This window comes from Tenrec ecaudatus, chromosome 2 (genome assembly GCF_050624435.1).
Source record: "Tenrec ecaudatus isolate mTenEca1 chromosome 2, mTenEca1.hap1, whole genome shotgun sequence".
NCBI lineage: Eukaryota > Metazoa > Chordata > Mammalia > Afrosoricida > Tenrecidae > Tenrec > Tenrec ecaudatus.
Genome location: NC_134531.1, coordinates 62,989,772 through 63,012,337, shown reverse-complemented (window position 1 = coordinate 63,012,337; position 22,566 = coordinate 62,989,772). Strand labels below are relative to the sequence as shown.

At 40.1% G+C, this 22,566-nt stretch overlaps 1 protein-coding gene across 3 annotated transcripts in view; it reads right to left on the bottom strand.

Annotated features, from left to right (window-relative positions):
• Positions 1 to 17,816, bottom strand: part of SREK1 (splicing regulatory glutamic acid and lysine rich protein 1) — a 43,681-nt gene extending 25,865 nt beyond the window's left edge. Inside the window, exons 1-3 of one of the 3 annotated variants that reach the window (XM_075541110.1) lie at positions 17,536 to 17,816; positions 6,193 to 6,326; positions 586 to 701 (exon numbers count right to left, since the gene is read on the bottom strand). In XM_075541110.1, coding sequence (XP_075397225.1) covers positions 586 to 701; positions 6,193 to 6,326; positions 17,536 to 17,696 — 411 coding nt within the window. In that variant the 5' untranslated portion in view covers positions 17,697 to 17,816. Of the gene's footprint in view, positions 1 to 585; positions 702 to 979; positions 3,775 to 6,192; positions 6,327 to 17,535 lie in introns of those variants that run through there. The other 2 variants (XM_075541109.1, XM_075541111.1) reach the window with 2 other exon arrangements.
• Between the last annotated feature and the right edge of the window lie 4,750 nt (positions 17,817 to 22,566).

Below are 22,566 nucleotides of genomic sequence, written 5' to 3'. Positions count from 1 at the left end.
CAAAAGAGGGGTGGAAAAATAGATAATCAAAGGCCAGATGACTATGGGCGACCTGCTTTTTCCTAACTGGAATTACCCTTTAAACTCAAGTTTTACAATAAGAGGTGTTGCAGCTAAACCAAGAGGAAGCCCATTTTCCCTCAAGACGAAAATAAGCATTTATATTGCTGTCAAATAAATGCTAAAAATTTTCAATAGAGTAAAATATTTTCTATGGTGATTTTAAAAACGTGATGACCCTGGAATTAGAAACAGTCCCTATATCAAGACTGCGGATCATTTCATGTCTTTTGGAGAAATTAGTCCTATTGAACCGAGAATTTCAGTTACTTAGAACCTCCAATTCCCCACGCCATTGAAAAAGCTGAGTTTTAACAAGTGATTTTCTAACTATTGCATTTTCAAATTTAAATGAATACCTAATTTCTTCATGAATAATTCAAAAAGGGAGCTTAAATCAGTGATATCAAGGGGGAGGTGGGGATTTAAGTAGGGTCCAAATGCTCTCCTTTACCCCCCCCCAAAAAAAAGGATCCCAAATGGAAACTGGTTTCTAAGATCTTTATTCTCTTCTATAATACTTACTGTAGTCAAAGGGTTTGGGGTCGGTATAGGAAGCAACCCTGCACCAGGCATCAGACTTGTCATGGTTGGAGCAGGAGCCAATAAAGAAAGAGCTTTGGATTCCTCTGGGATTTTACCTGCAGAGGCAAATTTCCAACATTACAGAAAGCAGACACACCACACAAACTTTACACTATGATTTTATAATTACCCTTGCACTTAAAAAATAATAATAATAAATGAATCTATCCATATAAAGAAATAAATAAGAACTTAAGTCTTTCCTTTTATCCTGCTCTACTAGGAAAAACAAAAAGTGAGCAAAACTTCAAAGACTAACAATCTCATTAATGGAATATTATTTTAAAAACTGAATAATGTAGACAATTATTTAACACTTTGAGCTATGGGTCACCTGTACTGGAAACTTAATGTTCATGAACCAAACGATATCAAGCATGGACGCTTTCCCAGGACGGTGTTTTCGCGGTGATCGAAAGTTGTGTTACACATGACAACCGTTCGTGTTGGCTGCATCACTAATAGCACACAGAACATCAGATACAGAAAAGAAGAACATTTTTTAAAGTTTAATCCCCATAAATGGCAAATAACCAAATTAGTCAAAAAAAAGAAAAAACAAAACAAAACAAATATGTGCGAATTGAAATTTATTCCTTAATGAGTTCCCTATCCTATTACTAAGTCTCCCTATATTGTAACAATTTCGATAACCCCCGTCCCCACAAAGGAATCCATTTAATTTTAGTAGATAGAAAAAAAAACAAAACAAAAGCCTACTTGTGGAACCACGTTCATTTTTAAAGGGAGACCACATCCATTTAGGCATCTCACCAGGAAAGCGAGGGGCTTCACAAAGTGTGTATAAAAATGGGAGCTGAAAGATAATGGACTTTTCCCACGAACTTTCTGGAACCCCTTCGTAGAATCGATGCTGAAAAGGATTCTTCAAGACTCCAAGTCTTGGGAATGGTTTTGTTTTTTTTTTAAGAACAGTAATCAAAAAAGTTCCCGACTTTCAGGTACTTTCTTTCTTAAAATATTATATTTTATAACTGATTTATGTATACTTATCTGAAGTAGAAATAGTTACTGGCTAAATGTCTTGTTTATAAACATTTTATCTGTTAATTATAATGGTAACAGTATCACTAAAATAATCTTAGAACACTTTGTAGGGAAAAAAAACCTACAGGCCAATAAAAGGGAAAAAAATTTTTAAAGGAAAATTATGCTCTGAAATAAGTACATCAATTTTCCATTTAATTACTGAACTACTAAGTTTGACAAGGAAAACTACAACTTCTACATTTTTACCCCCCCAATCTTTAGAAATATATCTAAAGACAGATTTTTTAGAATAACTCATACGAGTTCTCTAAGAGTGATTTAAAACAGTGTACCAAAATTATACTAAACTGTATATAGCACATGGACCAAATTTTTTTAAATGCCATGCTGGGTTTTAATGACAAAAGCCTATTTAAAACCAACAGAAGTACAAGGGTAAATCACTAAGTAAATATTATCTGAATCTATCTATAAACATGAATATAAATCAAAATTTAAGTTGCTTTAAATAATTGTAAGGCCTTATTTAGAGGAACAGAATAAAAGCAACAGTTTATTAGCTTTAGCAAATGTCTACTACGTGGTAAAATCTAAATCTGTACTACTTTAATTTACTAATTAAAAAACAAAGTTCCTTTTTCAATGTTAATTCTGAAAAAGCACAGATTTTTAAACATGCATAAAGGGGCAGACCTTACTGAATACATCAATTAACAATAATTTGTTTAATTAGTAACTAACATTAGCACATATATCTCTATATACCTATATATATATATGCACTATACTATTTAAATCAGAACTGAATAGCCATTATAAAAAAGTATTCTTTTTAAGTACAAATTTGATAAATCAACTAAGGTCCATGAGTGCTAACCACCCTGTTTTACTACCCTAATAGAGTACCTAAAAAAAAAAATTAAAATTAAGAGTTCCAATGTAAGAATGCTTTCATAATCAATAGGTTGTTTGCCTCTTGTGGTAGTGATCAACTACTTGAATCTTTAAGTAAACACAGTAACAGCTTTTTCTTATTCTCATTACTATTAAAGGTACTTTTTCTTATTCTCATTACTATTAAAAATAGAAAAATAATTTCCACTGCTAACTTCTAAGTTACAAGTCTATTTATCTCTAAATACTATGAGACTATCAGAGCATAGAAGAATATGTAACAAGTTAGTCTTTAGCATTTTTCTTAAACTATACTCCTCAAAGAAAACAAGCTAAAAATCAAATCCCTCAGTATGATAGTACTAATCCAAATCTCAGAATCCATTGAGAAACTAGTAACCTGAAAATGTGTCAACAAAAGATTTAAGCAAGAATACACACACACAAATAAATTACAGCTCCTCAAATATCCATTGCCCAAATTTAGCAGCTCAAAATCTTCCCAAGTTAATGAAATGCATTCTTATCTATAAAAGACAAAAAGACTCTTCCCCTACGCTCAAGATATAAAAAGATGTATATACTCTCAGATATATGTTTATTTTCCTTGATTATTGCATATGCTTAAAATTCTAAGGGGAAGGATAAAAATGAGGAGCTATTAAGATGAGTTTCCTGACAGATGCAAACACAGAGGGTGTAAACTACAAAAATGTTTCAGTGAGTTCAAAAGTGTTCCTAAGATTCTTACCAGTGTTTTGATGTTTCAAGAACAAAATGTACCTGATCAGTCTTTATGATAAACACCAATTAAGACTCACACTGAGCTTCACAACAGTGTCCTCTAATTTGCTACATGAAAATTTATTTTATCTGAAAGTTGAGCTCTGCTAATCATCTCCCAATATAATCTGCAACACAATGTTATGAACCTTAAATGGAATATCATTTACAAAGAACTGGAAAACCCAGCTCACAAGTTAAAGTGAAAGAGATTTAACAAAACAAAAACAAAAACAAAAAGGGGGGGGGAACAAAATAAAGGAAAAGAAATGAAATTAAAGTAAAACAATAAAAAACAGAGACAGGGCGTCCATCTTCTGCGGTTCAGACTCCGATCTCATTTCCCCAATGAAGGTTTCACTTGACGGCAGGTTTAGTGGCATGGCAAACAATGCCTAACTCAGGCAAGTGTAACAGGTCTGCCTTGGCCAGTCTAGTCATCTAATAATGCACAAATATCACATAGAGAAAACATACAAAACCAAATTAATAGTCAAAATCCATCTACCAGAAAATGTGGACATAAAGTTATGACTGATGATTAGGCTGACACCCTTGTTATGTTCGACCTTATCTTGTTCTAAATGTTAACATTTACAAAAGAAATCTGAGATGTACGCAACAAAAAGAAAAAAAAGGTCACATTTGGACAAGTAAAATGAAAGTATATTTTATTTTGAAATGGCATGTTTAGTTAATAGCTAATACTGAATACATATGAAACTTTCATATATCAAACATTACTTTTACAACTTTTCTCACATTACTGTCTGTAAGACAAAGGAAACCGAAAATGTTTTTCTTAGACCAAAGTTTGTGGTTTTTTTCATTTCTGTCAGAATACTGTTTCTACAACATCAAGAAAGTAATGCAGTCAGGGACGTTAACAGAAGACTGCTTGCAGCCACACAGAACATCAGCTTGGAGAACTTGCTCCAGTGGAACACTTCCTTTTCATTATTTATCTCCAAATCACACTGCTATCTTTCCTAGTACAGCCAATGTTTTATTTCTTCACTTGTAGACCATGATTAGATTTTTATCACCTCCCTGGGAAATTCTTCAGGTTTCATATCTCCATCTTTCCAACTTAGTTTACTGTAAAGTGTACTAACTGACTAGTTTTCAAATACCTATGGTTTTATAGGGTCGCTTTGAGTAGGCACTGACTCGATGGCATCAAGTTGGTTTCATACGTCAGGGTTCTAATATACTTACTTGTAACTAAATTGCAATAAAAATATGCTTAAGATTTTCATATCCAAGTAGTATTAAAAATACTAATACTTATAACTAGGGTGCAATTGTATTCATTACTATCAAATTAACTCCATGTCTGTAACCTTGGAGTTTTATGACAAATCAAGGTCAGAGATATACATATATGCTTATTTATATGAAAAATCCTTTGGTAACTCAGCAAAATTTCAACAAGCAACACTGATAAATTCTTTTTTACAACTCAGTAGTAACATAACACAAAATTTTGCACCATTTGTGGCATATTTAATTACTTTCCTGATTGTTTTGGGATATAATTCCTGTCCAACTTAATAAATTTACTCTATTGATTCCCCCCCCTTTAGTTTACTCATATTAAATTCCACTACAAGTTATGAGGAATTAAACTATTCATGAGTTCCTTTCTCACTCAACTTTTCCATTAAGGGTTGACTGCCCCCATACAGACAGCAAGATATATTTGGGAAATAATTAAACTATAATCTAATTTTATTCTCTTAATCCCATCCCTATTACAGGACAGGGATAAACTTTACAAATTTACCTGAAAACTCTACAATGTCTTATTCTAGGATATCAAAAATATCAGAATTATACTCACTGTATTTAATTTTAATATTTTTGAACTCCCAGAATAGACATTCTAAAATAAGTATAAAATCTTGAAAAGGCAGCAAACTTTTTTACCATACATTATTTTAAATGTTAAGCTGTTTTCTAAAAAAGGCTTAAAAACATCACAGATGAATTTCATTAAACTGTTCGAGATAAACTTTTATATCATAAAAATTACCATTTTAAAGATATTTAAATCACAATAACTAAACTTTAAAATTCATGTAATATACATGCCATAGTTGGTGAGCTGAATAGAAGTTAACTACACACCAGACCTGTCAAATTCAGCAGAGCTTATTACATATGAATGACTCTGTAAATAGAAGTCACTAATAAAAACTAGTAATTAGTAGCTCTTAAAGCCATTTAAGACAAAATTTAGGCTTTTTCTTATCTCCAACAACTACTTGTTGATAAGAGATTTTGGAAGATTGCTTTCCATGAATCTTTTCAAAGAAAAATTGGCAGAAGAAAAAAAGCAAAGTTCTGGTTATAGTGGACAATTATATTAAATATGAAATAATGGTCTCATTGAACCTATTAAGATACATTACCTTGAGGATAGTTAAAATATCACTTAGCCTCAATATGGCAAAATGTGTATATTGTTTTTATTTATGTAGTATATTGTATACACAAGAAGCACTTACTTTTATGCATTCAAAATAATTTCCCTTCCCATCTTAATGCAAGAATACTTTCTTTACAACTTAAAAAGAAACACAGAAAGCTTTCATTTCACATTTTCACAGACTATAGAAAGCCAAAGTAAGGCATAGAAGCTACATAATGTATTAACTTTAAATCTTTAGTGATAAAATTTCCAATATACCTAAGTAATAAATTAATGACTAATATATAAAACAGAAAGCCTTTCCTTTTCCAAACTGCATACTTGTTCTAACACATATGTCTACTCTTACTTGCCAATTTCTGGGAAAGCCAAAGGCAAATGACAGAACAGCGAGCAAAACAGTAGGAAAAACTTGTGATACTAACCTTCTGCACAAGGAACTACTATGAGAGCTCTGTCAATAAAAACCGTGTTAGTGAGATGCTGGGCCACACCAACACTCGATGGGTCACGAAACTTAATATAACATACTTTGGAGGAAAAAGCAAGAGGTGCGTTGCTGCAAGATAAAAAAAAAGAAAAAATTGGACTAAATAGACATTTATTTGGCTTAGTCATTTTACATTTCTTTCTTACATCTTTACATAATCTTGTATAATAAAACAAAAACATTTGTGGCTAAGCTATGATATAGATCCAGATAAACAGTCATTTCCTGGTGATTTGTTTGCAAAGATGAAAGACAATCTAGACAAGCATATAGCCTAATTTGTAAAGATCGGAAACTCAAATTCTTAATTTGCATGAAATATGAAAACTGACCAAAGATGTTAATGAATCATAACTAAGGAAAATTTCTTTATAAAAGCCCCAATCCTCAAGAATAAGTTTTCTAACCACTTCCCACCCTTCCTAATGTGATTCCCTGACATTTAAATTACTATATAATTCTGACAAGATTTAAAATCAAGATCTTTTCCACATATCAGACTGCTTCAGGTTAAGCAGAAACGAGATTATACAAAAGCTTGCCTGTTGTAATGGTTAAAGAGCAGAGACTCTTAATAGTCCTATTTGAGTCAATCTAAGCAGGACTATAAGCAAAAAGGAGCCAGACAGAGAGCACAGAAGGAAACTACTTTCCTTATTATGAATCCATCCCGAGGATCCCAAAATTAACTATCTTTATCGACGTAGTAATCATGCTTTCATTTCACCCTGTTTATAGTTACTTTCTGCAAAAGTCTTTAGCAAGAAAAGGACCCAAGCTAAACCATATACTTAACCTGTAGCAAAAATACACACTCCCTTAAGACATTTTGCTTTTTCAAATTTCAATCATTTTTTTTAAAAAATAGAGTAGTTTGCCACAGTTCCAGAACTAGTTAGTAAAGACAAAGATGGAAGTCTAATTAACTTCAGATCTCATGTAAGCTAAATCATTTAAATCAAGACTGTTAAAACAAAAATCCATCTGTAAATGATATAGGAAGGTCACATTAATAGTGGGTAAATATATTTGTACATGGTTATAAAAACTCTACCTTTCCAATCCAACCCATTTTTGTCTAAGATCAATTCAAATTTCACTCCAACCCTCACGAACAATCCACCTTTTCTCAGCAGCTAAGTCAAACAAAGCGCTTCATGTATTACCGCTGAGGAAAACACTTCCACACCAAGATTTAATTCACAATCTTTACATTACCAAATCTACAATTTAAGCCTCTGCTGTGCTCCAGGCTCCCAAATCCAAGTGTCTGCTGGAATTGTCTACCTTTACTGTCACAAGGGCCCAATCTTAACTTATTAAGATCCAAAAGAAAATTCATAATCTTTCTCTCACCAGTCCTCTCGTCTGTCTTATACTTCCTATTTCAGTTTAAGATACCATCAAATTATCCCAACACAAAAACCAGCCACTAGTTTTGACAGTCACTAAACTGTTCACTAAATATTTCCATGTCTCCTTCTGGGAATGTAGTAAAATTCCATCTCCCTGGTGGCCATGTAACTAATACACTTTTGCCAATCCAAAATGAGCAAAGCTGAAATGTGTTGTTATTGGGCAGTTTTAAGAGCTATGCAAGGCTCTTTCCCTCTGCCAAGGCAACGTGCAAAGCAAGCTTCATCTCAGAGCTGAGTGAACACAATCAATAATTCCCACTCCACAATTGGACCAAGAAATAATATCACGATAAATGGAGAAAAAGTTCAAGTTATCCAGAATTTTGTCTTGTTTAGATCCACAACCAATGCTCATGGAAGCAGCAGTCGAAAGATCAAAGGATGAACTAGGTCAATCTGCTGCACAAGGCCTCTCTAGAGTATTGAAAAGCGAGGACTTGGAGGACTAATGTCAGCCTGACCCAAGCCACGGTATTTTCAATTGCCTCATGTCTGTTAAAGTTGGACAGGGTAAGGAAGACCTAAGAAAAATCAATGTGTTTGAATTGTGGTGCTAAATAATGAAAGTACCAAGGACTGCTAAAAACGACAAATTGATCTTAGAATAAGGGTCAGGGGCAAGGACTTCATCTTAAATACTTTGGACATATTGTCAAGAGAGACCAGCCCCGGAAGGACATCATGCCTAATAAAGTGACTCAAGTTCACTGCCAAGTCCATTCTGAATCATGGTGACATAGGGCAGGTTAGAACAGCTCCTGATGTGTTCTGAGACTCTAACTCCTAACTAAGAGGAATAGAAAGCCGTGTCTTTCTCCTGAGGACCAGGGGGTGGTTTCGAACTGCTGACCTCCAGGTTAACAGCCCAATGGATAACCACTATGCCAATAGGACTCCTTGTTAAAGCGGTGGAACAGCAAAGAAGAGGAAGGCCCTCAAGGAAATGGATTGACACAGTGGCTCCAACAACGGGCTCAGTCATAGGGACAATTGTGAGGATGGAGTAAGACCAGTCAGTGTTTCATTCAGTTGTGCATAGGGCTGCTATTGGTTGGACCAGACTCCAACAGCTCTCTTCAACTTATGCTGGGCAGGTCAAGTACTGGGAGCTGTTTCCTGAGCAAAAACGCTGCCCATCCTTGACTTTTCTTTCTAATCTGAAATGTCATTAAATCCTAATGCAATTACTTCCCAGTATCTATCATATTATTTTCTCAATCCCATTAGCAATGCTTGAATTCGAGCCCTCAACATTTCTCATCTGATTCCAAACCCACCAATCTTCTATCTCAATTAGCGGTCTTTTACAAAACTACCAGAGTAAATTTCTAAACTCTCGATTTCATCATATAAACTACATCCTCATCATCTAAATGCACATAAAACTCCAAGCATACAAACACTTGAGGTTTGCAGAACACATCCTGTGCAGCTAGGTCTTTGTACATGTCCCATTTTGCTATGATGTTCTCTCCCACTCCCTTTCAGAATGGCAACCCCTACTTCATTTAATGAAGTCTTCTGAAAAGTCATCTCAAAATACCAAAATTGATTAGGTGTCCCTCGGACATGTTACCAAGACATCTATATAGATCCAGCACCAGCCTTATTACAATTCATTACTGTGGAAACCCCTAACAGATCTCAAAAGCCTCTGGGTACAAGTGACTAGCCACATAAAGATCTCTGCCCCATCCCCACCACTCCACTGCCCTCAACCCAAAAAGATCCAGGTCACCCATTCCACTTCAGGACAACCCAGTATCAGAGTAAAACTGCTCCAGAGGGTTTACAGTGGGTGATTGTTTCTCAAAAGTAGATCACCAGGCCTTTCTTCCAGATGACTCTGGTGGACTCAAGCCTCCAAGAGTTTACTATCATTTGAGTGGCCGGGCATGAGTAAGTGAATCTGGGACAGTAAGATTTCCTCAATCCGGTGCTCCAAGATGTGCATACAACATAACCAGCCTGAAGCAGGGAACCAATAAAAAGGTCTGAAGTGTCAGCCCCAATCCCAACTACATGGACAGCCCCCCCTCCCCACAGATTTCACTTCAGAAGAAGCTACACCTCAGAGAGGGACATGTCTGATCAAAGGACACAGAAGAAAATAAAGGAAGCCCTGAGGATGATATTCCCACTCAGAGCAGCCAAAACATAGAGAGGACCATAGAGGCAGACCCACTATAAGACTCGATGTCGCTCACTGACCCATAGCACTACGGGGGACAACACTGGAAACACAGTGCAGGAGTTGCACCCGATCTGACCCCAACACACTGAGGCAAAACACTAAGGATGTGCAACAGAACAGCAAGGGGAACAGAACGAAGTCCCCAGGGAATACCAAAAATAGACTTTGGGGCCAGGGCGTGGCACCATCAGACTTGACCAGAAAACACTCAAACAGACCTTGAACTATTTACAGGCTTTTCTTTTTGTCATTGGTTTTTGTTGTTGTTGCTTTATTTTGCCGTCTTTGTTTTTGTACTTATTATCTCTTTAGGTCTTATCTAGATGGAATGGGCAGAATAAACAATCTGGAAGAGAAAACAAAAGACCAGTGAGGAGGACATGGGGGGGGGAACGACTTATGGGAGAGGAGAAGGCAGGGGAAAGGAAGTTGATGTTAAACCCAGGGACAAGGGAACAAGTGATCTAAAATGGATGGCGAGGAGGGTATAGAAGGTCTGATAGAGCTTGATCAAGGGCAATGTAACCCAGACGAATTACTGAAACCCAACTGAAGGCTGAGCATGATAGTGGGACAAGAGGAAAGTCAAAGGAAATAGAGGAAAGAACTAGGAGGCACAGGGCATTTATAGAGGTCTAAATACAAACACGTACATATGTAAACATATTTACATATGATAATAGGGAAATAGAACTATGTGCATATATTTACAGCTTTAGTATTAAGGTTGCAGATGGACATTGGGGCTCCACTCAAGTACTCCCTCAATGCAAGTATACTCTAAACTGGCATTCCATGATGCTCACCTTCCTAAGACGAGCACTGAAGACAAACCAGGTGCAAGAGCAAATGTGAAGAAAAGTGATGGTGCCGGCTATCAAAAGATAGTGTCTGGCCCCCTCACAGAGGGGTCTAGGGGAGGAGATGAGTCAGTCAGGGTGCAATGTAGCACTGATGAAGAATACAGCTTTCCCCCAGATCCTGGATGCTTCCTCCCCCCACCCCCCCAACTACCATGATCCAAATTCTACCTTGAAAGTCTGGATAGGGCAGAGGTTGTACACTGGTGCAGATAGGAGCTGGAGGCACAGGGAATCCAGGATGGATGATACCTTCAGGACCAGGGGGTGAGGGGCGATACTGGGAGAGTAGAGGGTGAGTGGTTTGGAAAGGGGGAACTGATTACAAGGATCTACATGTGACCTCCTCCCTGGGGGACAGACAACAGAGAAGGGGGTGAAGGGAGATGCCGGATAGAGGAAAATATGACAAAATAATAATCTATAAATTATCTAGGGCTCATGAGGGAGGGGGGAGCGGAGAGGGAGGGGGGGAAAAAGAGGACCTGATGCAAAGGGCTTAAGTGGAGAGCAAATGTTTTGAAAATGATTAGGGCAAGAATGTACTGACATGCTTTATACAATTGATGTATGTATATGTATGGATTGTGATAACAGTTGTATGAGCCCCTAATACAATGTTTAAAAAAAAAAAGATATAGTGTCTGGGGTCGTAAAGGCTTAAAGATGAAACAAGCGGCCATCTAACTCAGAAGCAACAAAGTCCACATGGAAGAAGCACACCAGAATGTGTGATCATGAGGTGTCAAAGGGATCATGGGTCAGGCATCAAAGAACAAAAAATCACAGCATTGTGAATGAGAAGGAGTGCGGAGTGGAGACCTAAAGCCCGTTTGTAGGCCACTGGACATCCCCTAACAGAAAGGTCACAGGGGTGGGGGAGACAGGGTGCAGTATAGCAACAATGAAACATACAACTTTCCTCTAGTTCTTTTTGTTGTAACAGTTGTAGCATGTATCAGTTCTTTATTTTTTAAATAATTTTATTTGGGGGCTCATACAACTCATCGCAATCCATACATCAATTGTGTAAAGCACATTTGTACATTCGTTGCCCTCATCATTTTCAAAATATTTGCTCTCCACTTAAGCCCTTGGCATCAGCTCCTCATTTTCCCCATCTCTCTTCACTGCCCCCTCCCTCATGAGCGCTTAATAATTTATAAATTATTTTGTTGTATCTTACACTGTCTGACGTCTCCCTTCACCCACTTTTCTGTTGTCCATTCCCCTTTGCTCTAGTTCTTTAATGCTTCTCCCCCTCCCCCCCCACTATCATGATCCTAATTCTACCTTACAAATCCGGCTAGACCACAGGATGTACACTGGTACAGATAGGAACTGCAAACACAGGGAATCCAGGGCAGATGATCCCTTCAGGACCAGTGGTTAGAGTGGAGATACTAGGTGGGTGGACAGAAAGTGCAGTAGAAAGGAGGAACCGATTACAAGGATCTACATAGAACCTGTCTGGGGATGGACAACAAAAAAGCGGATGAAGGGAGACAGTGTAATATATAACAAAATAATAATTTATAAGTTATCAAGGGTTCGTGAGGGAGTAGGAGCAGGGAGGGAGGGGGAAAATGAGCTAATACCAAGGGCTCAAGTAGAAAGCAAAGGTTTTGAGAATGATGAGGGCAACAAATGTACAGATGTGCTTGACACAGTGGATAGATGGATTGTGATAAGAGTTATACAAGCCCCCAAAAAATGATTTTAAAAAGAAAAAAATAGAAACTTAGTTTTCCAGTCAATTAAAAAAAAAACCTCTACGATTATAGTACGTTCTTAATGTCAGAACTGTAAAAGGAATACTGTTAATGTTGAAATTACCCAAAGTCTGATAAGTCATCACTGTAAGGACAGTAAATTACTTGAGGCTCTTCTAGTCCAAGTCTCTAACTCCCACCAAATGACTTCTCTCTGCATGCCTGGTAAGAAGGTGGGGGAAGATATTGATAGGCTTCTCCGTACTTGCCATCTTGTAAATAAAATCGGCCTCTGAGAAGCAAGGGAAGGGCTCTCATTACCAGCAAGTGCCAAATGTGGAGCACATTCCTCTAGCCCCAAGATCCTAGGCACACTGAGCCTCCTGAATGCAGAGGGCAGCTATACCATGAGAGCAGCAGCAGCAGAACCAGGAGTCATGGCATGAAATAGAGTGTTGGACTTCCCAAGCCACAGAGCAAGGAAAGCTGTGTTCTTTGGGGCAGGAAACTGGCTTTCAGATGTGGTGCCACACACTTAATAGAAGTTAGGCTTGTTGACCCGAGAAAGTGGAACTGACTGCCTTTGGGCTGAGGCTTATAGGAGTGGGGTGCCTCTGGGTACTAGTTCAGGGGACTGGGTTTCCTTAGGCACAGAGCTAGCTCTGAATGTCTTCAGGCTGAGGCATCCAGCGGAGAGGTATGCTCTTTGGCTGTTACACTTGTTAGCAGACCCGAAAGAACTCTGTGACATGTCCTGATAAACTCAACCTTGAGCCTTTCCACTGCATTAGAACCTGTCAACGTGTGCTAATAAACCCTTTCATCATGAATTTTGTCTATGAGTCTTGTGTAGCCAATGCAATGATATCAGAAGCTAGCAATAAAATAGAGAATTATTGCAAACAAGAACTCTAAATTTTTACACTCAGGTTTACAGAATTCATGTTTACATGATTCACAAAGTTTACAAGCTAAAATATAACTGAATCATTATCTCATAATGAAAAATGTGAATTTTCATTATTAGCAATGCAAAGTTTAAACTTTTATTAAGGAATATGTTCCTATAGAAATACAATCTATTTCCACATAAAAAAATTTTAAGTTCTCATCAGCATCCAAAATTATTTGTAAAACATTATGTGAAAGTTCATAACTATAATCTAGATCCTCAATACAACTAATACTTTTTCAGTCCAAATTTGTAAACACATCATTCATATAAAAAAGAACCAGGTAAGTAGAGCATCATTACAGAGAAGTATGCCGAATACAATAGACTGTCAGTCAATACTGCTGAAAAACAAGAATACAGCATCTTGTTCCTGGGTAGACACTACTAATATGTTGCTACCCAACCCTCGATAAACCACACCATGGACTAATAAGCACTATGACCTTAAAAGCTGGCTTTACAGGCAATTTAGCATCCCCAAAGGCCACAGCAAAAGGACTCAACATAGAAGCCTGATTGAACGAACTGGCCCTCCGTCTAAACTATCTGCATGCACCCGTGGACTTCAGACTGTGGAAATGGTAGTCACAGGACCTTGAGTGGGACCCCTGGCTTAGTGGGTGTCCAATGAAAGGAGACCCAGAACTACCAAAATATTTAATACCTCAATGCTTCCCTTGCATTACTATGACTGGTTTTAATCTGTTAGGCAAGGATTTGTACCTGTAAAGAAATGAGACAGGGATTTTCCCTCTAGCTTCTGTCCCCATGCTCAGTGTAAACAGAGCTCAAGCAATTAAGAAATCAAAATGTACTCACAGATTGCAGCGTTAGGACTACACTCACATAAACTCCTCACATCAACAGTATCTTAAATTCTAATAGATTTATACCCCAAGGGGATGGTTAACAATGTCTTTCTACTTTATTTGGTTTTTTGTTTTTTCTGCCTTTTGTTTGCTTTTGTTGTTGTGGGGTTTTGTTTTTGTCATAAGACAACTGCCAAAGTAAACCAGAGTTGTTCAGAACCCAGGACAAGCAGGTGCGATTCTGAGCTCCCATCTAATTCCAGCCCTAATCCACAAACATTCAATTCTTATAAAGGTGGCCCTGCTCAATACTCGCCTGCATGGATCGCTGACTATAAGAGTGCTACAGCAAAGTGTGGGGAAGACAGCAAATGCTCTCCAGATGTCAACTGCTGTAACTGTCCGAGGTCTTAAAGGGATGCACTCAAACAAGCATCCACCTAAATAAGGTATCTCTAAATCCAGACCTAAGCAGCACACCAGTCTGTGTAATCTAAGGATGACGATAACGAAATCCAAATGTGGAGGGGAAAGTATCAGAGCTTAAACGGTGAACACCCAATTTGTAGAAGGTTATAGAGGACAGTGGGAGCTCAAAATTCATCTGCAGCTTTACTTTGATACACAGATCCTATTCTAAACTTGATTATTGTGTATGAAACTATGGTATATATAAAAGGAGCTCCGTCTTGACCCAAACTGAATTGGCTCTAGGCTAAAGTATTTCTCACCTGTTCCAGGAAAAAAACTTATCTGACCTTTTAAATATTGGCAACGGTCTATTCTTTATTATGCTGTGTTATTTTTCCCTTTGTAGTATTATTTTCTTCTTGCTGTTTTGTTTTTAACTGTTTTTGTTGACATCAGTTTTTGGAGGCTGTTCTGTTGTGTATGTTTTTGCCACAATCAGAAAAAAAAATTACATGAATAGCAATAAATAGACAAAATAAGAATTTGTTCTAGAATTGCATGAGGTGATAACTGTACAACTCTTCTTGATATGATGGGATTATTGGATTATATGACATGTGAAGTGCTAATAAAAAAATTTTTAAATCAATAGAAACTTTGCACCGCATTTGTGGAAAAACTGGTTAAGAGTCTGCTACGTCTACATTATATTTAGGTAACCCTTCATTAAGTGCTTGGCTACAAAATGGAAGGTTAGCAGTTCAAATCTCCATAGCTGAAAAACGTGGCAGTCTATTTCTATACACATTTAGAAGCCTGGGAAATTCTATGGAGCAGTTCTACCTGTCTTGTGAGCAGTGATTTGTGGTTTGAGTATGTTACATTTATGTTACAATTTTACTAAATGCATTTGCCCATCAAGTTTAGTAAACCATATAGTTTTAAGAGCAAGTTTGTTTCTTCTCTGCCTTTTAAACTCAGAGTGGTAACATTTCATTTCTAAGTGCCAAGGACTGGCAGCATCACAGTTTTCCATCATGTAAGTGCTACCACATTGGCCAGAAAACACTGTGATAGGTTTCGTCTACCTATAAAATATCCTTACAACCTCGAAAACAAGGCTAATTTACAAAACTTGTATACAAAATACTTTGCTGACTGATTTAAATTCTCGTAGAATACAGAACTCCAAATAACTCTCAATTAAAAAAATGTTTTAGGTGAAGGCTGAAAGCATTTCTGAAGGTTAAAAAGGATACTCAAAGCTGTAACTGCAAGTTAACCACTGCACATAGTACTCTTGACAAAATGTTACTACCTGAATCTAGTCATGAATAATTTAGATAAACTCGTATCGTGTGTCATTACAACAAACAATTAACGGGGGGGGGGGGGGGGGGATGTCAGTATCATAAAAGACAAAGAAAGGGGAGCTTTTAGTTTAAAGGCGTTAAAGGCGTTTCTGGATCAAACATCAAAAGGGGGGAGGGAAAAACAGAATTGGGAAATTTGAGTATTATATACATATATCCAATGGCCCAATGGTCTTGTGGAGCATGTTATTGTTCTTCAGAGATAAACCTGCTTCAGTTTGGGGGATGAAGCATCATAAAGTCTGCTACGGCTTCTAAAAAGATGAAGGGGTGGTGGGGGTAGGAGTGGGGGTGGGATAGGAGGGAAAGTAAGCAATCACAGCAGGAAATAATATACTAAATGTATTATTCTGTACGTTTGAAATATTTCAAACGGGGGGGGAGGGCCTTTAAAAGTTCATTAAAAAAACCCAAACACCAACTTTTAGTTATATTTATGCTAATATCTAAACCAAAATCTCACTGTCACCAAGTAACTTGAGTCAAAGTGTCTGGAATTATAACAAGAACCAATGATATCTTTATCCCCATGAGCCAGTTCGAAAGCTCGGTCTTTCTGGTCAACAGCCAACCACAGGTTCATACTTAAAGGATTTTAAAAAAAGTAAGTTTAGAACCGAAACTAGATTCACTATAAAATAATGCAAAACAAATGTAAAAAAATTAAAAGTAAAAACCTTGGCAAAATATGATCCCTTAATCAAATTTTAACAAAACCAACAAAATATGGAAGATTTTGACATTCTAAGATCTGCCTTTAAGTAGGAAAATACTCACGCATGTAGGAATGTGAAAAACCCACAAATCTTCACAAGTTTGGGAGTTAGTTAATATTGCACAAGGGGAATGAAAATACACCGATTTCGAAGGGGTCAACGACCTATGAATGCCTGGCGAAATCTAGGTTCAGTATCAGCAGGGAAAGTCGTGCAGCGCCAAGGACATCTTCTAAAAGACCTTATTGGAGGAATTTTTCCTCTTTTGCCGAAAGGGCGAGTCAATCTGAGCTTTAAGAACAGGGGCGGGATCGGAAAGATAAACCCCAGAGATACTAAGTCTGAGCACCTTTCTTGGAAACAAGTAAGAGCCCCAACCCCCCGTGCCATCAGCTGTCAGAGATAACGGGCTGACACGAGGGGCCTCGCAAGTCGCGGCTTCGGGGGTGCAGTCCCCGCGCTCTGCACAAGGCAAAGCGGCTCGCGAGCATTCGCCATGAGGACTATGCTAGGCCCACCTGCGGCCATCTTAAGTTCGGGAAGGGAAAATTACAAGATCCGCAAAGGGGACGGCGACCCCAAGTCCGGGAGGCACGGAAAAGGCCCACCCTTCAACTCCTTTGTGAGGGCTCCGTGCGGAGATCAGCGCCCCCCAAGTCCCACTAAGCCGGCGGGCAGGGCCGCGAAGTGCTGGACCCCATGCCCTCGTCAAATATGGGCACCAAGGTAACCCCGGCGGTCACGTGCCGGCCCGCGCGCCCCCTCCCAGCCCGGTTCCCGAGGTCCCCATGGCGCCCGCGCCCCTCCCCCAGCCCAGCGCCAGCACTTACTCCGGGGGATAGAGTCGCAGCTCTTCGATTTCTCCTAGGAAGGAAAAAAGCGTTCGCATCTGCTCGCTGGTCACCGCCGACGACAGATTCGTCACCTGAATCACCGCCGTAGGGGTGAGGCCGAAGCCCAAGCCCAAGCCGAAGCCGCCACCGCTGTTCATCCCGAGCCCGCGGTCGCTGCCTTCCCGCTCCCCAACGTCTACGTCGCGTCAGCGGCCGAGCCGGGCAGGCGGAGGGCGTGCGGCCGCGAGCGCGCTCCCGCTGGCGGAGTCGCGGCGTTGGGCACGTCTAGCCAGCCGTTTCCCAACTCGCCTGCTCCCCGGGGCTGCGCGCGCCGGCCGGAAGCGTCGCCCGGGCAACCGGGCGGGTCTCCGGCGGCTCCGGGCTGGGCCCCCTGGAGGCCTGTGGGTGCGTGTTGTTCGGCACCCCGGGCTTTCTTGGTTTCCCACCCCTAACTCTTAAACCGATGCCTGAGCGCGGGAGGCGCGCCTCGGGACCCGTAGTCGGCAGGGGAAACCCAGCGGCCTGCTGCTGGCTGAAGGAAGGTGCCTTTAGAGCCGCACAAATACACCCTTGACCAAACCGTGGTCCTGTGATTGGCTGTCCAGACGATTGGGATGCAAACTGAACCCACGTGACACAGTAGAGCGGTTTGTGGGATCCTCTCGGTGGTAATCTATGGGATTAAAACAGTGGTGGCGGCATGGTTAAGCGCTTGGCTGGTAACATTAGTTAGCCCTCTAATATAAAGGTTAACTAGCATGTTTCATAAAGATCTCCAGCCTTGGAAACCTTAAGGAGCAATTTTCTCTGTATACACCTACAGCACCGGTTAATCCCTGGAAATATATTTTCTTTTTTTAAAAAAAACCTCAAAACTCACTGCCATCTAGTGGATGCCGACTCATAGCGACCCTATAGGACAGGATAGAACTGCCCTAAAGAGTTTGAAGACTAACTCTTTTCAGGAGTTGAAAGCTTGGACCTCCTGCAGGGTGGCTGGTGGTTTCACTAGCAACGCATAACCAGTACACCACCAGCTACTTTCCCATGTCCATGCTGCGTGGGTTTGAACTGCCGATTTGACAGCAACCTAGCATTTAAATCGGCCTGATGTGGTAAACAGATTTCTCCCAAGTTGTCTCCCCAAATATATGCCAGACCCACGACGCTGCTTGCTACACATGGTAAATGCCATTGAAAGTGGGTCAGAGGAAAATGAGAGCCTGATGCCAGGGGCTTAAGTGGAGAGCAAATGTTTTGAGAATGATGAGGACAATGAATGTACAGATGTGCTTTACATAATAGATGTATGTATGGATTGTGATAAGAGTTGTATGAGCCCCTGATAAAACGATTGATTTTTTAAAAAAGAAAGTAGGTAAGAGGTTATTCTCTTTAAGGTTATCTAGAGCAACCAGACTGCATAATCTGACTCACCCTAACTAGGGCCCACTCCTTTCTGATATTGTTCCCTTGAAGAAGTGCCCGAAGGCAAGCTTGGGACCACTCAAGGATGACTAAGCTTAGGCTACTATATTGAGTCCAGGGTCGGCCCATCTTGCCACATATGTACCCCGATTCCTTCCCTTTACTATATTGTGTGTACACCCCTAGGTGATCCCCCTCCTATTGCTTGTATTGCCTGTGTTACAACCCCTTCCCGTGACATAGGTCGTTTTCTGTAATCAGGGGGCTTGCATGCCCCCAGAGCTCTCTCTGCCCGCACTGTGCTCAGACCTGGCCATCCAGGAGGTGAGCATGCTACCATGAAATGTGTCAACCTTCTTTATTTTACCTTCTCTTCTTTTTTAAAAAAAAATAAAGCATTTTATTGAGGGCTCATACAATTTTACATTTACAAAATTTTACATTTGACAATTCATAATATCCTGACTCAGTAGCTTTTCTTTTTTAACTAATAATACCTTGAAACAATCTGCTAGAACAAGACTATTTAAACATCTATTTTCAGTATCTCAAAAGGCTATGGACCAATTCTTGAACAAAAGGGGGGAAGGCTACCTACTGGCTATGAACCATATATTTATCACCTCCCTTTTACACACCTCACAAGAACCACCTTGAAGGAGGAGACCTCATGTTGTCTGATGTCACTCCTTCAAGAAGGGGGGAAAGGGAGAAGACCATTCCCTTGAATGGGGGAAATCAATGGGCCCTCACGGGACTGGAAGAAGAAGCTTGCTGGAAAACCAAGCCAAGACCAGGGAAGGGGGGCATTTACATTTTGGAGGAGACACCGAAAGTTCTGTTGGTGAGCATGGTGGGTGATTGGGAACAAGTAACCTCACATGAGGAAGGGAAGCTAAACAATGATTATAGGGAAGCTAGGGGGACAATGGACCAGATTTTATGTTCCTGGGTTTCTGCTCCTACCCAAACCTCATTACACGAGACCATGGTCCGAACACCGTGGTGACCTTGGATGCTGACTGTGGAGGCAGCTTGGCATCACACAGGGGCTACACGAGAAGGAGTTAGCATAGAGGTCTGGCAGAATGAACTGAGCCCTGTCTCAAAGGTACCCGTACCCCTAGACTGAGGACTGGGGTACTCAGATGGGAGAGGAATCAGAGAGTGGCCGCCCTGGAGATACGGAAGTGGTGGTCATTGGACCATGGGGTGAACTCACGGCTTGTTGAGTGTCCAATGGAAAAGGACCCCCAAATCACCATATATTTCATGCCTCATACAGGTACAGGTACATGATAGGTTTGACCTGTTGGCCAGGGATCTGAACTGGGAAGAATTGATCCACGAAGCTTCCCCAACACCAACCCTCATGCTTAGAGTACACCGAGCTCAATCGACCGGGAGCTCAAATGGTGTGGAACATCAGCTCCTGGGTTGCGGCTCAGCTCACGGTGGAGCTGCACTTGCATAGTCTCCTCATACTGCCAGTGTTGAGAGCACGGTGGCACTGGAAAAAATGAATGATGCTACCAGCACAATCGCCTTATACCCCAGAAGGATGATTGATAATGCAGTACTTTTCCGCTTCTATGGGGTTTTGTTTTCCTGAGTTTAATTTGTTTGGTTTTGTTTGTTTCTTGACTTTTGTTGTCTGCTAGTTGGTTTGTTGCTGTTGCTGGGTACTTGCTCTTATGGGGTTTTGATTTTGACACAGTATGACCACCAAAATAAACCCCAGTCATGCATATCCGAGGGACAAGCAGATGGATTCTGGGCCCCCACTTAACTCTAACTCCAACACAAAAACAATTGGTTCTGATACCAGAGTCCTACTCCATAATCACCTTCATGAAACAATCACTGAACATAAGAGTGCTACAGAAAAGTGTGGTGAAGAAAGTAGATGGTGCCGGGCTATCAATCGGAATAGAGTCTGGGACCTTAAAGGCTTGTGTTCAAACAAGCTGTCATCTAAGTGAGGAGTCAACATGGAAGAAGCACACCAACTTGTGGGACCCAAAGACAACAATAACAAAATTCAAAAATGACAAAGGGAAAAGTATCAGAGCCTCAATTGCGAACGCTGAATTTGTAGAAGGCTGTGGAGGACAGTGGGGACCCAAAACCCATTTGCGGAGTGTATGCAGATTAAGTTGATGGTAGATCCCCACCAGGCACAGGCAAGGGTCTCAAACAGCTTTACTATCAGAGAGGGATCGTTGTAAACCTGATTATACTGGATCAAATTTGATACTTGGTCAACTGACCTCACTCTTGTCTCAACCTGAAATTCTTCCAGGTGCAAGTATTTTTTGCTAGTTCCATGACAAAATTTTCTTCGCTGGTCTTTTGAATATTTACGGTGGTCTTCCTTCTTACTCACCATTTGTATTTTTACCTCTGCATAATTCTATCCTTACCACTTTACTTTGTTTCTGTTTTTCGTTGTTTCTGTTCCGCTTTCTCGTTTGTGAAGCACAGAAAGAGTAGACGCATACAGATAATAACTGAGGCAGTGGCTTATAGGGGAAGGAGGCGGGTGGGAGAGAGGAAGGGTGAGGGGCTGGAGAAGCAAACAATGTATGTGGGAGAGGGAGGGTACACTAGAACTGATGGTGATTACACAGCTTATTTTAGAAGAGATTTAATCATGAAAAGAAAAAGAAAAGAAAATTCTTTTAAGTAAGCCTTCTCCTCTAAGGCAACCATTGTCTCTACCTCACTCACCACAGACTAGTTTTGCGGTTCATACAAATGGAGTGTGTTAGTCTGGGTATTTTAGAGAAACAAACTCATATGTATAAGAGAGAGAAACTCATATGTATAAGAGAGAGTTTTATAGAAAGTTTAAGTGCATATGTATAAGAGAAACTCGTGTATAAGAGAGAGTTTTATAGAAAGAAACTCATATGTATAAGAGAGAGTTTTATAGAAAGTTTAAGTGCATATCAAGAAAACATCCCAACCCAGTGCTGCCCAAGCACACAAGTCCAACATTAACTCATATGTCCAAAACCAATCCACAAAGTCCTCCTCCATCTCACAAAACACACACCGACTGCAGGAAGAAAGCTGAGCCAGTGAGTGTGTAAGCATCTCAGCGCTGGCAGGGGTCTCCACATGGCTGCTCCAGTACCCAGGGCTGCATCAGGGTAGGTCCATGGCTGCATCAGGGTAGGCTTCTCCTTGGGGATAGCTTGCAGGAAGTGAGCCTTGCCAGCTGAAGCAGGGAACTGGCTAAGGCAGCTGCACCCTGGTGCGACCATCAGAAAGCAAGAGTCCCAAGAACCAGAAAGGCGAGGCTCACTGAGTTATTTCTCTCTCCGCCCTTCAATTAACCCCACATATGTTTATCGGCCAGGTTGGCACAATAAACCGTAACTATCTCATGGAGTCACATTCCTCTATGTGCAGCATGCCAAGCTTTATATTGTGCTTTGAGATGTCTGCATCTTGTTATATTTTATGTTGTCTTCTTGAGCTGCCCTCTGACACTTCCTGTTCAGCTCCGTGACTTCCTCATTTCCTGCTTTTGCCTTAGCTCCTTTACAATCGAGACCATGTTTCAGACTTTCTTTTGACATCCCTTTGATCTTT